The sequence below is a fragment of the Macaca fascicularis genome, chromosome 2 (genome assembly GCF_037993035.2).
Source record: "Macaca fascicularis isolate 582-1 chromosome 2, T2T-MFA8v1.1".
In the NCBI taxonomy this organism is placed as follows: Eukaryota; Metazoa; Chordata; class Mammalia; order Primates; family Cercopithecidae; genus Macaca; species Macaca fascicularis.
Window position 1 is genome coordinate 116005037 of NC_088376.1, and position 15910 is coordinate 116020946.

A 15910-nucleotide genomic window follows, 5' to 3' on the forward strand; every position below is an offset into this window, starting at 1 on the left:
CAAGTAGTTTTTAACTAAAGAAAGCAACTCAGTTTCTTCCAAACATCTGTAACTTGTTACTATCACAATTAACTCTTGAGATGGTAACTAAAGATGTCAAAACTTTCAAAGGGGCCAAGGAGCTGAGCTGGAATGGTCATTACCAGGTTTGGAGTCACCTACTTTGGCTGAGGAAGGAGCAAAGTGCTTTCATCCAGTTTTTAAATCTGCCTTCATTCATAAAAGGTATTTCTCACCCGGCTATAGAATCCTAGATTGACAGGCTTTTCCTTTCAGCACTTTAAAGATGTTGTTCCATTGTCTTCAGGCTTGAATAGCTTGACAAAAAGTCCAAATTAGTTCTTATGTTTATTTCTCTGTATATAATGTCTTCTTTTCCTCTGATTGCTTTTACAGTTTTCTTTTTTATCATCTGTTTTTCAACAGTTTGATTATGATATGGCTTAGTGTGATTTTCTTTGCATTTATCTTGCCTGGGGTTCATCAACCTTCTTAGATCTATGAGTTTATAATTTTCATCAACTTTGGAAAATGTTCAGTCATTATTTCTTCTAATATTTTTCTGCCTTTTCCTCCTCTGTCTCTTTAGGAAATCCAATCACATGTTAGATGTTTGATATTTTCCCATGGGTCACTAAGGCTCTGTTCCTTTTTTTTTAGACTTTCTTCTCTCTGTGCTTTAATTTATAAAGCTCTGTTGCTATGTTTTCACGTATGCTATTCTTTCATAGTCTAATTTTCTGTTTATAAGTCCATGAATTTTTCAGAAATCATATTTTCAGTTCTAGAAGTTCCATTTGCTTTGCTTTTCTATTTTCCATTGTGCTTATTATGACCCAATTTTTCTTTAAAACTTTAGCATATTTATAACTGTTTTTCAGTCCTTTCTTGGTGATTCTAAAATCTCTGTAATTTCTCGGTCTATTTGTATTAACTGATTTTTCTCCTGATTATTGGTCATATCCTCCTTCTTTAACCTGTCTAGAAATTGTTGCTTGGGGCTATCCATCATGATTGTTAGTTACACTGTTAAGTGTTTACATTTTGTCTGCCTTTAGTGAGCACTGAAGTTTAGTTTGGGCAAGCAGTGAACTCTGCAGAGCAGCTTGGTCATTTCAAAGCTTTTTTTCCCTTTCTCTTCTACAACAATTCTGAGGTAAAATTTTACATAACAAAAATGCACTTATATTATGCATACAGTTCAGTGAGTTTTGAGAAATGTGTACACTGATGTCACCCTACTACAATCAAGATACAGTATTTTCCATTACCCGAAAAGTTCTTGTTTTCTTTTTTTGGGGCGGAGTCTCACTCTGTCACCCAGGCTGGAGGGCAGTGGTGAAATCTCGGGTCACTGCAAGCTCCGCCTCCCGGGTTCAAGCCATTCTGCTGCCTCAGCCTCGTGAGTAGCTGGAACTATAGGCACCCACCACCATGCTCGGCTAATTTTTATATTTTTAGTAGGGACAGGGTTTCACCATGTTGGCCAGGCTGGTCTCGAACTTCTGACCTCACGTGATCCACCTGCCTAGGCCTCCCAAAGTGCTGGGATTATAGGCGTGACCCACCACGCCCAGCCACCAAAAAGTTATTTTGAGTCCCTTTGCAGTCAGTCCCATTCCTACTACTCTAAGGCAACCACTAATCTGCTTTCTGTCACTACAGATTAGAATTCCCTTTTCTAGAATTTCATATAAATGGAGTCATTCAGTATGCATTCCTTTTATCTGGCTTCTTTTGCTCAGCATACTCAACCATGAGATTCAATCGTGTGGTTGCATGTATCAATAGTTTGTTCCTTTTAGCTGCGGACATTTATTCCACTATGTGGACATACTACAATTGGTTTATCCATTCATGTGTTGTTGAACATTTGAACTGTTCCTAGTTTGGGGCAATTACAAAGGAAGGTGCTATAAATATTCATGCACACGTCCTTCTATGGCCATGTGTTTTCTCTTGGGTAAATCTTGAGGGGTGAAACTGCTGAGTTGTATGGTACATTTCATTTTCTTTACAAGAAACTTTCAAACAATTTTCCAAAGTCGTTGTACCATTTTGCGTTTTTACCAGAAATGCATAGGAGTTCCAGAGTTCATATACTTTTCTAATCTTGGTATTGTTCATCAATTTTAATTTTAGTCATTCTTGTCTTGTGGGTATATATTGGTGTCTCATTGCTATTTTAATTTGCATTTTTCTGATGAGTAATGATATTGAACATCTTTTCATGTGCTTATTGGCCATTTGTATATCTTTTCTGGAGGAATGTCTTCAGATCCTTTGCCAATTCTTAAATTGCACTTTTTTTCCTGAGTTCTAAGAATTCTTACATATTCTGGTTATAAGCACCTGGTCAGAGAGTCATATTTGCAAGTATTTTCTCCCAGTCTGTGACCTACTTCTAGTCAATTTTTGCATATGGCTTCAAGGCTTGTTTTTCAACTTTGTACTCTTTTCTCTAGAGCTAGATGAAAGCTAATATTAAGGCATGGTGACTCTTTTGAGGGGTCTACGGATGTCCCAGGTGTTCAACAACGTCTCTCTGCTCTATCTGGAAAGAGCTCAAACGTCTCTCCATTCTGGAAGTAGTTCCACTTACAGTTCTCCAGCAGTGGTTCTTCAAATCGCTTCTTGAGTTTTGCCCTACACAACAGATCTGTTCATAAAAAGTCTCGAGGAGACCCCCAAGCTAAGGTGAAGAGTTTTCCTTCTGCATAGCTTTTTCTTTGTACTGTCCCCTGCAAATTCCAACTGCATTGGCCTCAGATGTGTCTTCTCAATGCAGCTAGACTGCTGGGCTTCGCATGGGTTCCTCCTCGCTGCTTTGAGATCTGGAAACTGCCTCCAGCAGAATGTTGGCAGGAAGACCATAGGGCTCACCTCATTATTTCTTTTCCCTTAGGCTCACTGTCTTGATGCCTGCTGTCCGATATTTGCAAAGTTGTTTCATATATTTTGGCCTGTTTTCTGTTTGCTTACAGAAGACGGGCAAGTTCTGCATCTGTTACTCCTTCATGGGCAAAAGTCTCCTCATCCTTCAGCACAGGCTCAAATGTTAAATTTATCCACATAGGAAAGATTCCTCTGGCTTCCAGGACAAGGCCCATGGACTCCAATCTCAAAATGAAAAGCCTCTGGCTTCTTCCGAGTCTGTCTATCATGCCTAGAAAAAAGACTTCAGTGAGGCTCTCAGTCAAAAAACCAAGCAGGTCAGGGACAGTGGGGACCAAATGGTGTTTAAGACCTCCACATGCAGAGGACAGGAACGTGCAGAGGTCAGAGAAGCAGCACTGTGTGTCAAGCAGCACACGTGTATGCCGCACATGGCAGCAGGCGAGCAGAACCGCGGGGGGTGCAAGGCCCTAGTGCTGCAGTGAGGTCCACTGGGTTTGAATTCCAGTTCTGCCACTCAGAGGCTGTCACAGCCTTAGACAGAGGCCTTAACTTCTCAGTGCCTATTTTCCCAAGTGTAAAATAAGATGACATGAGTACTCATCTCATAGGGATAATATGAAAAGTAAATGAGTTGACATATGTGAAGCACTTACAAGGCTTGACACGTAATGAGTACTCCACAAATGTGACTCAGTATTGTCACCAGAGAGTTACCAGATAAAAAACTGGCCGAGGACCTTCACTCTCTATTTGTGGCTCCCTTCTAACTGGTGGAGGCTTTCCAAGGAAGACTGAAAACAGATCCTGTACTTACATTGTCTCAAAAATATCTCCCTGTAAATCAGTTATTAATTACAAAGGGAAAAACTGTAATTTCACAATGGAGAGAGCTGGACCCTACCCCAGTTATCAATGAAACCTTCACCAACGCTAGAATCAACTGACACCTGACTGAGGGTCGGCACCTCAGGTTACGATGCACTAAGTAGGCCACAGCTTCACGTATGCAGGCAGCAGCCTGCCAAAAACATGTAACCTGAACGCAACCATGAGAAAATATCAGACAAACCCAATCTGCGACATTTTACACAATCACTGGCCTGTACTTCTCAAAAGTGTCAAGACTAGGAAGGACAAAGAAAGGCTAAAGAACAATTCCAGACTAAAGGAGACTAAAGTGATGTGGCAACTAGATGCCAAGTGTGCCCCTGGACTAGGAAAAAAAAATCGATGACAGTATTCAGGCAATTGATGAAATGTGAATATGGACTGTGGACTGTTAATAACATATTAATGTTAAATTTCCTGAGTTTTGATCACTATACTGTGGTTACATAAAAGAACACCTGTGTCCTTAGAAAATGCATGCTGAAGTATTTAGTAGTTAGACAAGAAAATAATCTCAGTCTCCTTCTACCTCCCAAGATCTCACTGCTCAGGAGCAAACTTGGACTGGAGGAGCACTTTGCCAGAGCATCATCAGGCAGCACTGTGCGCCAGCACAGCCTGGCTGGCAGATCGAACCCAGGCACAGGCAGAGGCCTACCCTGTACCACACACACTGGATGTCCTACAGACTTCAAAGAAGAGCAATGTGGACTAAGATCATTAGAGAAGGTTTCTTGTAAGATGAATAGGGTGTAGTTAGGTGGGGAGGAAGGAGAAAAGGAATGGTGAATATCAGTAAGGGAAGTAGGCAGGAATGGGTTTGACAGGTATAGGGATAGAAAAGCAGCCCTGCGGCATCTTGCTGGATCCCAGAATCTGGTAACGTGGCTGCTCTCCTTGGTTGGCCCAGGCTGCGAAGTAGACCATGGTACTGCAATGTTTGCAGCACAGGAAAAGCTGGGAAAAGGAGGATGGGGGCAGTAGGCTCAGGAGCCTGGCTGTCCTGCAAGACACAAATATGCTGCTTTAGACGTAGGCTAAGAGGAACCACACATGGCACAACAGCAGCTACAGCCAGAGGGAACAAGCGCTAAGCAGCTCCCTGGTAAGGCTCAGCAGTTCACACGCCATGGAATATGGGCTAGCAAATGCTTTGAGACAGTGCCTTTCCTACCCGCCACTCGCCTCCATGCCCTTATGCCTCACATCACCCCAGACCAAACTTCATCCGTCACCACGTCCACACTGGCCTGGCCCGAGACCTCCGTGACTGGGATAATGAGCTCTCACTATAAAACGGCTGCATTCAGGATAAGGCCCTGTCTGTAGCAGCAACATTCCAACCCAGCTCTATGGTGACACTATGGCATGTGTGCTGGACATTTCCCTGAAGCTTTTTACCTATTTAGAATATTAGTAAATGATTATTTAAACACACTGGGAAAAGAATCAATATGTAAACTGCTAAATGGATTAACAGGCAATTTAGCATCCCTGTTTGTTCTAACTCCATATAACAGAATCAGTTCTTTTTTTTTTTTTTTAGCATCAGTAATCAATGGGGTTTCTCACAGAAATCTGAGGGTAGAATAAAGCCACGGCTCTTGACAGAAAAAAATCACTTGAATCTCCCTACCCTACACTGTGTCTTTAGGATCGTAACACACGTCCCTCATCTCCGGCCTCTCACGTACTTCTGTACCCTCATTTTCTCCAGGGCTTGGACTGAGGGTCAGGGCAAAATGGAATAGCAGAGTTGTAACATACGATGGCTGCCTCAGACACCCCCGCGGCCATGCCCTGGTAAGTGGGGGGTAGCCACATCAGTAACACGCTTGCTTAAACGCGCTCCGAGCAAGTCTCCCCAACATACTCCACTGCTCCCCACGCCAAGACTGGAAGAATATCAACTGCGTGCAGAGAGCCCTGCTCGATGGAACCACCCGCAGATATTTTTGCCCAAAACTCCCTACCCAAATAGAAAGCTGCTCTAATGATCCGACAGTGCACATTGCACAGGGCTCTGGGCAAAAGGACGTGGCATGCACCATGTGGCTGTGTTTCAACTACTCCTATAGGATGGTGTCTTATGCTTATGTCATTTAAATGCATTGTTACTACCTCATGCCTCTACGTCATTTCATACTATTAAATGAAGATGTCTTCTAACAAAATGGAAAAGCCCACGAAGAACACAGATGAGCTGAAGAGGCCTGGAAAAGCCCATGGACTAGACAAAAGCTTGGCGGAGGAGGCATTTTAAGTAAGATGAATGTATGAAAAAGCAGAGTTGGCCCCATCTGTGTCCTGACTTACTCTGCATACAAGAAATAAAGAAAAAGCATGAAAGTTGTTGATGCCCATCAATGGTTGGTGATTGGAAAAACCATGATACACAACATCACATCTTTAAAAGAAGTTTTAAAGCCAACAAAAACACTGGTTCGGTATCCCCAGCCTCTCCCTCCTTCCTCATGCCACCCCACCCCACGTCCGCACCACGAAACCTGCCCTTAGTGTGCTAAGCTCACCAGCCTCTGCCTCTTCCTCCCCAAAATGGCTTGAGTGGAACCTGCTTACGGCACAAAATGCCCCTTAGAATGAAGAGGGCACACTAAACCAGAAGATGCAGCAGGAGGGCATGTGATGATCAGGCGGGGCTGTCGTAAGTCAAGGGAGAAGGCTTCTCATAGGCACTAAGGCGACTTCGGTGCATGACCATCCTGCCGTCGTAGGTACAGAATTTTTAGAATGTACCAACAACTGAACTTCTGTCAGAGACGTTCTGTAGCAAGGGCCAACCCCTCCAAAGCCTGCGACCGTGCTCAGTGGGCGACAGTGGTTCCCAGGGCTTGCCTAACTTGGCACGACACTGCACCCACACCTCGAGAGCTGCATACAATCCAGGCGGGAAGTATCTCTACTTTCTCCACATCTGGGTGGACTGTGGCAGACAACCCATAAAAGCTAGTTAACAATAAGGAACTGCTTTGTTACTATCCAAATGGAAGGTCTGCACAACCACACTGCCTAGCTCTACCACTTACTGGCTGTGTGACTTTGAGTGGGTTACTTAACCTCTCTGCGACCCAATCTCCTCATCTATAAGACGGAGATACTATCAGTCCCTACTTCTCAGGCTGTGTGAGGACTAAATGCCCAACCCTGGGTGAGCATGGCACACCTGCCCACATCACCACCGTCTAGCTCAGAAGGCACTGCCAAGAGGATGGGGGCCAGGCGGTTACTGGGTCCCTATTTTTTCTTCTGTGGCCCCAAAGATAAACAATGTATGTTTCTCAGGGGCTGCCATACGAGATGTAAACTGCTTTAAAAGAAAGGTTCTCAGGGAAATAATACAAATGGAGCATGCGGTACATGCAGACCCTGACTTGACACCCAATAATTTAATTCGTCCTCTTTAAATGCACCCATGAAAGAGGCCTGAAATGGAATAAGGAAGGCTCTCTGGAAAGCCTCCGAGTGCACTGCCTCTCTTTTCTGAGACCCTCTGCCTCTACCCTCTCCAGCTCTGGTCTCTTCTACGTGAACCTTCGCTCTCACCATCCCCTCCGTGTCGAGAGCTCTCAGCCTCATGCTCAGGTGGAGCTTCCTCAGGGACACTTCCTCGAGTCCCCAGGCGGAACCCCTCATTCCCCCTCTCCAGTGTGTTCAAGCTTCTACAATCCTCTTCACGCTGTACTGGAATTGCCTGCCCGCCTGCCTACAGCCTGTTCCAGCTGTGAGCCCCTCAAGGACTGGGGACCAGTCTCAGCTCTTCGTCAAGGAAACATCCAACAGTGGGCTTGGCACCAGAGTACTTTAGAGATCCTAATAGTCCACTGTTCTTACACTTTGGAAACAACACATTGACCTTCTAATCTATTCTTCTAGAGCAAATATGAATTTGCTGAGAAATTCACAAACTGAACCAATGCAGTGGTTCTTAAACAGGGGCAATTTGGCCCCCCAGGGTACAGTTGGCAATGTCGGGAAACATTTTTGGTTGTCACAATGAGAGATTCTACTGGCATTTAGTGGGCAGAGACAGGCTGGGGATGCTGTTAAACGCCTTGCAACGCACAGGACAGCCTCCCACAAGAAATAATTATCTCATCCAAAATGCCAACAGTGCCAGGCTGAGAAACTCCGGATTCAATGGATAGCTTTCCTAGCAGTGGAGTAATCTAAAATAGACTCACCAACTGCTTCTATGTATACACAACGAAAAGGATAATTCAGGGTAAACCTCAAGATTATTAATGACCTTCCGTATAGTCATATGGCAAGCAACAGGGAAATGAACTCTGTGAAAATCAGCAGGTAACCTGAAGCCACCCAGAGCCCTGGAGACCCTTCCTCACCAGTGAGTAACGGGACTCCGTGCTCCCTGCTTCTGCTGCTCTGGGGTAGGGCGGGGGTGCCTCTGCCTCACATGCTAGACCTCAGCCTTGGGGTAGAATCACCACCCTCTGCCCAGCCAAGGAAAATCTTCACAAAGGCACAGAAAAGCAGACCTAGGGTGTGACTCATGTATGCATGAAATGATTGATGAGTCATTTCAAATTTATATTTTTAATGTTATCTACAGTTATAAAACAATAATGTTTTAAATAAAATTACTTAAATAATTATCAAGAAAGAAAAGCAGAATTGTTCAGATAGAAAAAAAATGAGGTGAAGTAGCCACAGATACAGAGTAATCAGAAAGTGCACCTGTGTGGAAAGAGGGGTGGAAAAAGCAGGCAGGCACAGAGGAAGCGGCTCAGAGTGTCTGGGGTCCCAGGGACCCAGCTTACATTTCAGTTCTGCACTTACTAAAAAGGAGCCCTTGTACAAGGCACTTCACCCGCTCACTGACTGCTTCTGTACAGGGTTCCTGTGAGGGGGCCGGCATGCTGAGGACTCAGTGAAGAGAGGCTGCAGGAAAGAGGCCGGCTCCAGGGGCCAGCACCACCACCTACTACCATGGGCCCTGGGCAAAGAAAAGCCAGCGACTTGAAGCAGGTTCATCACCTGGAAGTGGAACAGCCCCAGGCACCCACTGCCTTCTCTCTCAGAGCCCACAAGGGGCCCTGCCGGTAAAAACACAAGGAAGGTTAGGTCAAGGAAGATTATTTTGGCCACTAAAGCCACCTGGTTTTGGCACATGCTAATCTGGATTCACACTCACTGTGCTGGCTGGGCTAAAGGTGCTTTTCTTTTTTTTTTTTCCCCACTGCTATGCACTCTGTGAGGAGGGCTAAAGGTAAAGACATTGTACAAGCAAGAAAAAAAGGGAAATGTTTAACTTAATTCAGAAAATAAGTTACTTAAGCACTTGTGAAACATTCTTCAGCTCAACTCGTGAATACAAACAATGTAATAACAAGGATGAAGACACACCCCCAAGGAAGGCCTAACATGTGCCTGACACCAACCCAGCTTCCTCAAACACATTCCTTCTCATCTCCATAGGCCCAGAAAAGAAAGATCATTATCCACATGTTACTAGGGAAGAAACTGAAGCTTCGAGAGAAATGCAGAAGTTGCTCAGGGGCACCACATGGCAGAGTGAAGCAGACATGGACGCCGGGCTGGATCCATAGCCAGGGATCCCGTTATTTTTAACCACTTGTAAAACCCCTTCAACAAATCTTCATGTTTGTATAAATATACTAACTGCAAAAGACTTTAAACAGATTTTAATGCAGTGGAAGCATGATAGGCCCCAACAGGGCAACATGTGGCCAACAGAGGTATTTAAAAGTTTTAAAAAGTACATTTGTTAAGTTATTCTACAACTCAGATTGTCTCCTAATTCACACAACTTCCTCTTGTCCTGATTTTATTAGAAATTAATGAAGTTATATGATAAATCAAGCAGATCACCATTATGGATAAATGCTACCAAATAAATAAACATTTAGAAAACCTGAAAACTTTCTAAAAATAAAAGCTCTGAGCCAGCCAGCACACTAACATTGACCGCAACACCAGCCTGGAATGGAAAAAGGGGCGTTCTTCCTTTGCCCGTGCTGGCACTCCAGAGGGACGAAAGGACAGCGACACTGATTGTGTGCTGGGTTCCAGACCCACAGACAGGCGCCTTCACTTGTGAGCTCCAGCTCCAATTCAGCTGTCACTGTATTCTGTTATTTTACCAGGAGGAGGTGATCACCAGGTGAAAGGCTACTGGGAAATAGAGTACTCACATGATCTCAAAGTATTATGACTGCAGAGATCCCTTATTGATTGCTCAGGGGAAAATGTACTTTTACAAGGGAGAGACTGAGAGGTCTTCCATCCCCCACCACCAAGACATCAACCTTATTAACACAAATAGCGGGGCAGCATGGTGTCACATGCCTCCTGGTGGAATAGACATGAAACATACAGTGCCACTTACGGCGTGTTTTTGCCATAAAACAGGGCATCTGAATCTAATAACTGCTCCAGACCAAACTCAGGAAAACAGGGGTCGGTGAAACAATTCAAACACCATAGCGAAACTCCCAGACAACTCCCGAATGTGGGGCACTTGACACAATGAGCAGCCAGGATGCTTCAAAAAGCCAGAAACATTAAAAAAAAAAAAAAGTGTGCATGTATGTGTAGAAGGAGGTTCTTCTAGAAATGAAAGTTACTGAAAACATAACCAAACACAACATGTGGGCCTTGATTGGATCTCAGTTTTTAAAAACTCCAGCTGTAAAAGACTTGTGACATTTGGAGAAATGTGACTATGGACTGGATATGAGATAACATCATGGAGTTATTAATTCTCTTAAGTGTGATGATGAAATTGTGGTTATGTGGGAGATTGTCCTTATTTTGGGGAGACTTAGCTGAAGTATTTAGCAGTAAAGTGTGACGCGGGTTGCAACTTACCTTCAACTGGCTCAGCCAAAAAAAAAAAAAAAAAAAAGCATAAAGAGATAAAGCAAATGTGACAAAATTTGAACAACTCCTAAATCTACGTAGAGGGCAGACAGATGTTGAGTGTATTATTTTTCATCTTTTCTGTTTGACATTTTTAGAGATAAAAAAAGGGATGGGGTGGGGAGAGGTGATCATAGGGAAGGTTGTGCCAACACAAGTCTGTTCACACAGAGCACACAGGGAGGCCAGTTTACCATGGAGAAAACCCCAGAAACTCTCATTTAAGATATCAAAGCTGAGTGCACTGGTTTGTGATTTCACTTTGGATCGCAGGAAAAAAGCTATCACTTCTCAATGTCAGCAGTGTTTTTGTAAAACATGGACACATTTCTCCCAGCTGGCTAGCCCTCATGTCTATAACAAAAATAGGCAGGCAGATTTATCCAAGTTCTCAAAATGCTTGTTTTATTAAAAACCAATTTTGTCTACACTTCAGCCCAGAACCCTGACTGTGCACTGTGAGGGAGGCTTGAGTTTGCTTTGCATTCACATGTCCTGAGAGTAAACACCCCCAAATGCCAACACACACACTGGACAACACGGCCTTTGGCTGACAGCTGGGTGGCTACCCCGCACTGGAACAGTTTGCTGAGCTCTAGGACTGCTCAGCTCTGTTCTGCTGAGACCCAAGCTGAGAAACTTCATCAAGTCACAGACTATAGACAAAACCACCAAAATGGGGAATTGTTTGGCAGGCAGACTACGACAAAGCGCCCCTCGTTTAAACCGTTTCTTTCTATGCAGACACCTAGCAGACACTTCAGAAAACTAAGTGGAAAGTAGCTTCATAAGCTTGACTCTGAGTATGTTCATCTTTCCTTGCGTACACAGGGTACCTTGGATGGAGCCTCTAGGAAGCCTGCCAACTCAACAAGGTGGTGCTGACACTGGACATGTTGTGTGAGTGGTGCCTGTAACAGTCTATATGTTTATGCAGCTTGAAGAATGGGCTACCATGACCTGGCATATACGTTCTCAACTGCCTGGACCGAGAGGGTCTACAAACCCTACACAGTAAGGCAAGAAGTCTATCAAAGCGCCAGAATGAGAAATTCTTGCAGAACCAGAATTCTCCCCAGAGGCATTAATATATATAAGTCATCTTCCTTCAGGACAAACCCCCCCAGGTAAAAACAAACAAACAAACAAAAAAAACAAGGCAACGTGTAAGTAGAGAAAAAAGTGATTTTTCTGAATAGAAAAAGGAACATAAAGACAGTGGTCTGAGAGGGTCACTGAAATCAGGGAGGTGAAGTAAGGAAAATTACCTCACAGCTTGTCTGCCGAGAAGGGGGTTCATTCTACAGTCAGAGCTGGTCCAACAGGAAACAACAGTGTTTGCCATGGCCGTCAGGTTCCAGAAGACAGGCACCAGAAGAGAGGCACCAAGCCCATTGCCTCGAGGGCCACAGATACTTGGAAGGGAGAAGACTGTGATCTCAAAAACAGCCCCTCAAAGGATAGGGGCTGTTTAAGCTGCTCAGAACGAACTGGTTGGTATTTAAAATGTCTGAAGATAACAGAACTGAGGAAGGATGGACTTCCCTCCTTCAGGGCTGCAAGGGGGACCCTCGTCAGGGGAGCCTGGCCTTCAACAGATGCCCCTCCCGGCAGCTCTGCCAGACTGAGAAGGAGGGAGGACTAAAAGCCCAGGACAAAGTCAAATGGCTCGCAGATGTACTTCCTTAAGGCTAGCTTGATCTCTTTCCTCTTCCATCTTAGAGATTTCTTCCTCTTTCCAGCAGTTCAAGAAGGAAAAGCCTCGCAGTGCTACTTCAACAGGACCAACAAATCTGAGCGATAAGAAGGGCCCCACCCTGACTGCACCCCAGTCAGTGGGCTTCTCCTTGTCCAGCTCCCAGAGTGCCATTGCCCTGGCCTGCTCTGTCTGCTTCTAGGTAGGGGGAGGAGGCTCTTGCTCTCACCTCCATTTCTGTGTCAGGGCAGACAGAGCTCTAGCCTTTCCAACTCTTCTCCTCATCACTCCTACCCACACCACCCCAGGACCCACCAGCCACTTCCACAAGCTCTGTCCACATCAAGCCTCACAGTGAACAAGAGACTGCTTTCTAGTCCAATCTCTGCAAACACAAAGTACCAATCACAGTGGGATTTGCACAGGTGCTCACGCTGAAGATTAAGTAAAGAAGTGAGTACGTCCCTGAAGACTCCACTCGAACACATTCAACCCGACACACTTCTCAGCTGCGAGCAACTCCGCCCTGTCATCATCACATATCCTTCTCTGAATCACAAGTGTCAGACCCTAGGGGATAAACCGGGCCATCAGCATCAATCAAACCTATGGAAACAGTCAGAGTTAGGCTAAGAAACCTCAGGTTAGGGAGCAAAATAAAAATTTAACCTATAGTTCCTTCGGAGAGAAAAGAAGGCTGTCTGGAGGAGAGAGAAGTAGGAGGGATATGAAGACCCACTCACCATGACTTGAAAACACACACATACAGTACATGCGCCCAAGTCAGCAGCGGATTTTGGCTAAGTTGTCACAAATTATTACTGTGGGAACAAGTGGGTATTTGTTGAGCAGAGAAAAAGGCAAGTTGGGACTAAAAAGGAAAGAAAATGTGTCAAACATAGACAGTTGGGCACTTGTAAGACTTATCAAGGCCAGGCCACCAGAAGAACACGGTATCCATGATCAGAGCCTCTTCAGGGTTACTTAAAGCCTGAGAGAATTCACTCAAAGAAATCCCAACTTATAAACAAGCAAGGTGGCCACTCCAGCAACTGGACCCTACAGTTGCAAGATCCCTCCTGAGTACTCCAAAGCATACTTTCTGCAGGAACTCTCCACTCTGTCCACACAAGCACAGTGGAGAAGTTTTGAGAACAAGTCATTTTTGGATTTAATGACTCTGCACAGACAGTTATAACCTTTCCTTCCCCCTAAAACGCAATCACAAGGGCACTCCCAGGCTTACATGCCGAACAAAACTTCTTGTTACTTTAATAAGGATGTACACGATGAAAAACAGAAGCCCCCCGCCTCCCCCCACCCAGGACACATGACAACAGGGTGGGGGCTTCCTTCTCTATTCAGCCACTAGGTTGCCCAAGTTTAATGGAAAAGGAAACTTAAAATATAAAGAATAAAAGTGGAAAGGGAACAGCCAGGGGAAGCTATAGACGCAGCTTATTAGGAAAGCCTGGGACAGAGATGGAACAGGTGGGCCTGTTCCGGAAGAAACGAGAGGACGGGGATCTGGGGAAGAACGCAGACTGGGTGGGTCCTGCCCTGACAAAAGGGAAAATAAAGCTGAGGAAGAAGGGCCACGGAAAGGGAGGCGGGTGGCCCTAACACTCCAGGTGTTGAGAGGGATGCAAAGTAGCAGGATTTACATGTGAACGGAGAAGGTAAATCCTTGAAGAGTGAAGGGGCAGAAAAGAGCTCAGCATCGCACTGGATTGAGGGATGTGGGTTCTAAGCACGAAGAGCACCTGAGAAGGGGTGGGCAAGGGGATGTCACCCTTGGGGGTCATGACTCCAGGCTGAGAAGTGGGGTAACAATTCGAGATGGTAAGGTGGGAGGTAGGCGAGTTTTAGACTGGCGTCTCAGAAGACAGACGTTTAAGGTGGAAACGGGAAGGGTCACTCCTGGCTGGAGGCCACAGCGAGTAGGCGAGGGGCTCCGAGCCGGGAGCCCGGGGCCCTGGCTACCCCCTAGTGCAGGAATGCCCAGCCTGGGTTTGCGGGGAAGGAGGAATTCGGATTCCCAGGCCGGAACTCTCCGCGCAGGACGGACCTCCGGGGGGCCGGGCCGCGGCTGCCGCGCAGGGCCTCCAGAGGGGCGGGGGTCCCAGACTCACGCATTAACGTGCTGAAGGCCACGACGCCAAGCAGCCCCTGCAGGAAGATGCCGAAGCTGTGCATGAGCGCGCCGCTCTCGCAGCGGCCCGCCCCGGACGCGACTGTGGAGGGCGGCCCGCCCGGCAGTCCGCGGCTCGCGTTCCCGGCGGGGCTCTGCATGGCAGGCCTCGCAGGAGGGGCGCGAGGGCCCAGGGCCCGCCCGGCCTCGCTGCCTGCCGGTGCAGCGCCGCCAAACCCGCAGCCAGGAGCCCGAGCCCGAGCCCAAGCCCGAGCCGGTACCTCCGCCCGGCGGCTGACTCCGCGCCGCGCGTAACCCGACGTCTGAGATCGCAGTGCCTGATTGGCGCAGCCAAGGTTGGGGCGGGCCTCGGCCGCGGCTGCTCTCTCCCCCGAGGGGCGGGGCTCCGGCCGGGCCAGGGGGCGGGGTCGCGGGTCCCACTCTCCTCTCCAACCCCGCCACGCCCGCAGGTAGACAGACCAGGTGCGCAGGGTAGGGCAGACCGGAACGAGAGCTGGGGAATCACGAGCTCCAGGTCCGGAGGTAGGAGCTGGGACGGCCTGTGACCAAATTATTTTTCCCTCTAAGGCAAATCCCTATATCCTGGAGAATTTATTAATATTCCTGGATTCCACCCTCAGAGATCCTGATTCAGTAGTTCTGGGATGGGGCCCAATAGTTTGCAGCCTGGATTATTCTGAAGCAAGTGAGTAAGGAAAACAATCTAAGATTGCGCACAGGAGTCTTCCTTCCAACCTAGACATTTGAGTCTTTTTCCTACTTCCCTAGCTAAAGGCTTATCAAGGCCCCAAGTCTATTTTATTTTTTTCATAGACATAATTTAAATGGTCACCTGAATCCAATCACTTTCATTTTGAAATATACCAGATTTCACATTAAAAACCTGACGTGCATATGTCCCACCTTATTCACTTGGGGAGCACAACTACCTTTGGAGCGTAAAAGACAAATGGTTGGTATTTGTCAGGCTGCAACATCCCCCTGCACACACACACTCCCACCTAACCCTTTCCAACTTCTCAGAACCTGTGCTCTGCCTTTAACAAGACCCTGAGTCCCCATTCTTTCATCCATTCCCCCACCCCAATCTGGGATCTCTCTGGACATCCTCTTGTTGGTGCTCTAGAGCCCCTGACCTTCCTGCTGCAGAATGTCAGTGAACACATGGTGTGAGTCCAGTTGACACTGAGCTACATGTTTTCAGCAGTAAATATCTCTAGGAAAAAGTTTTCCTATTAAATAGACCCCCAAATTCCAATTACCTAAGAGGGTTAAATGCTATCTAAAAGCCTTCTTGGTAAACAGGAATATTAACCTGATTAGAGAATAAAAATGCAGTTCTCCAGCCTTCTCTT

At 46.2% G+C, this 15910-nt stretch overlaps 1 protein-coding gene across 3 annotated transcripts in view; it reads right to left on the reverse strand.

The window, feature by feature from the left end:
• The window catches only part of STIMATE (STIM activating enhancer), a 63433-nt gene extending 48597 nt beyond the window's left edge, over window positions 1-14836 (reverse strand). For all 3 annotated transcript variants that reach the window (XM_045386066.3, XM_005547385.5, XM_074032470.1), the window contains exon 1: window positions 14536-14836. Coding sequence is in view for 2 of the 3 variants with exons in the window: in XM_005547385.5 (XP_005547442.1) it covers window positions 14536-14695 (160 nt within the window). In the remaining variant the exon portion in view is untranslated. The remainder of the gene's footprint in view (window positions 1-14535) is intronic.
• Window positions 14837-15910: the final 1074 nt, after the last annotated feature.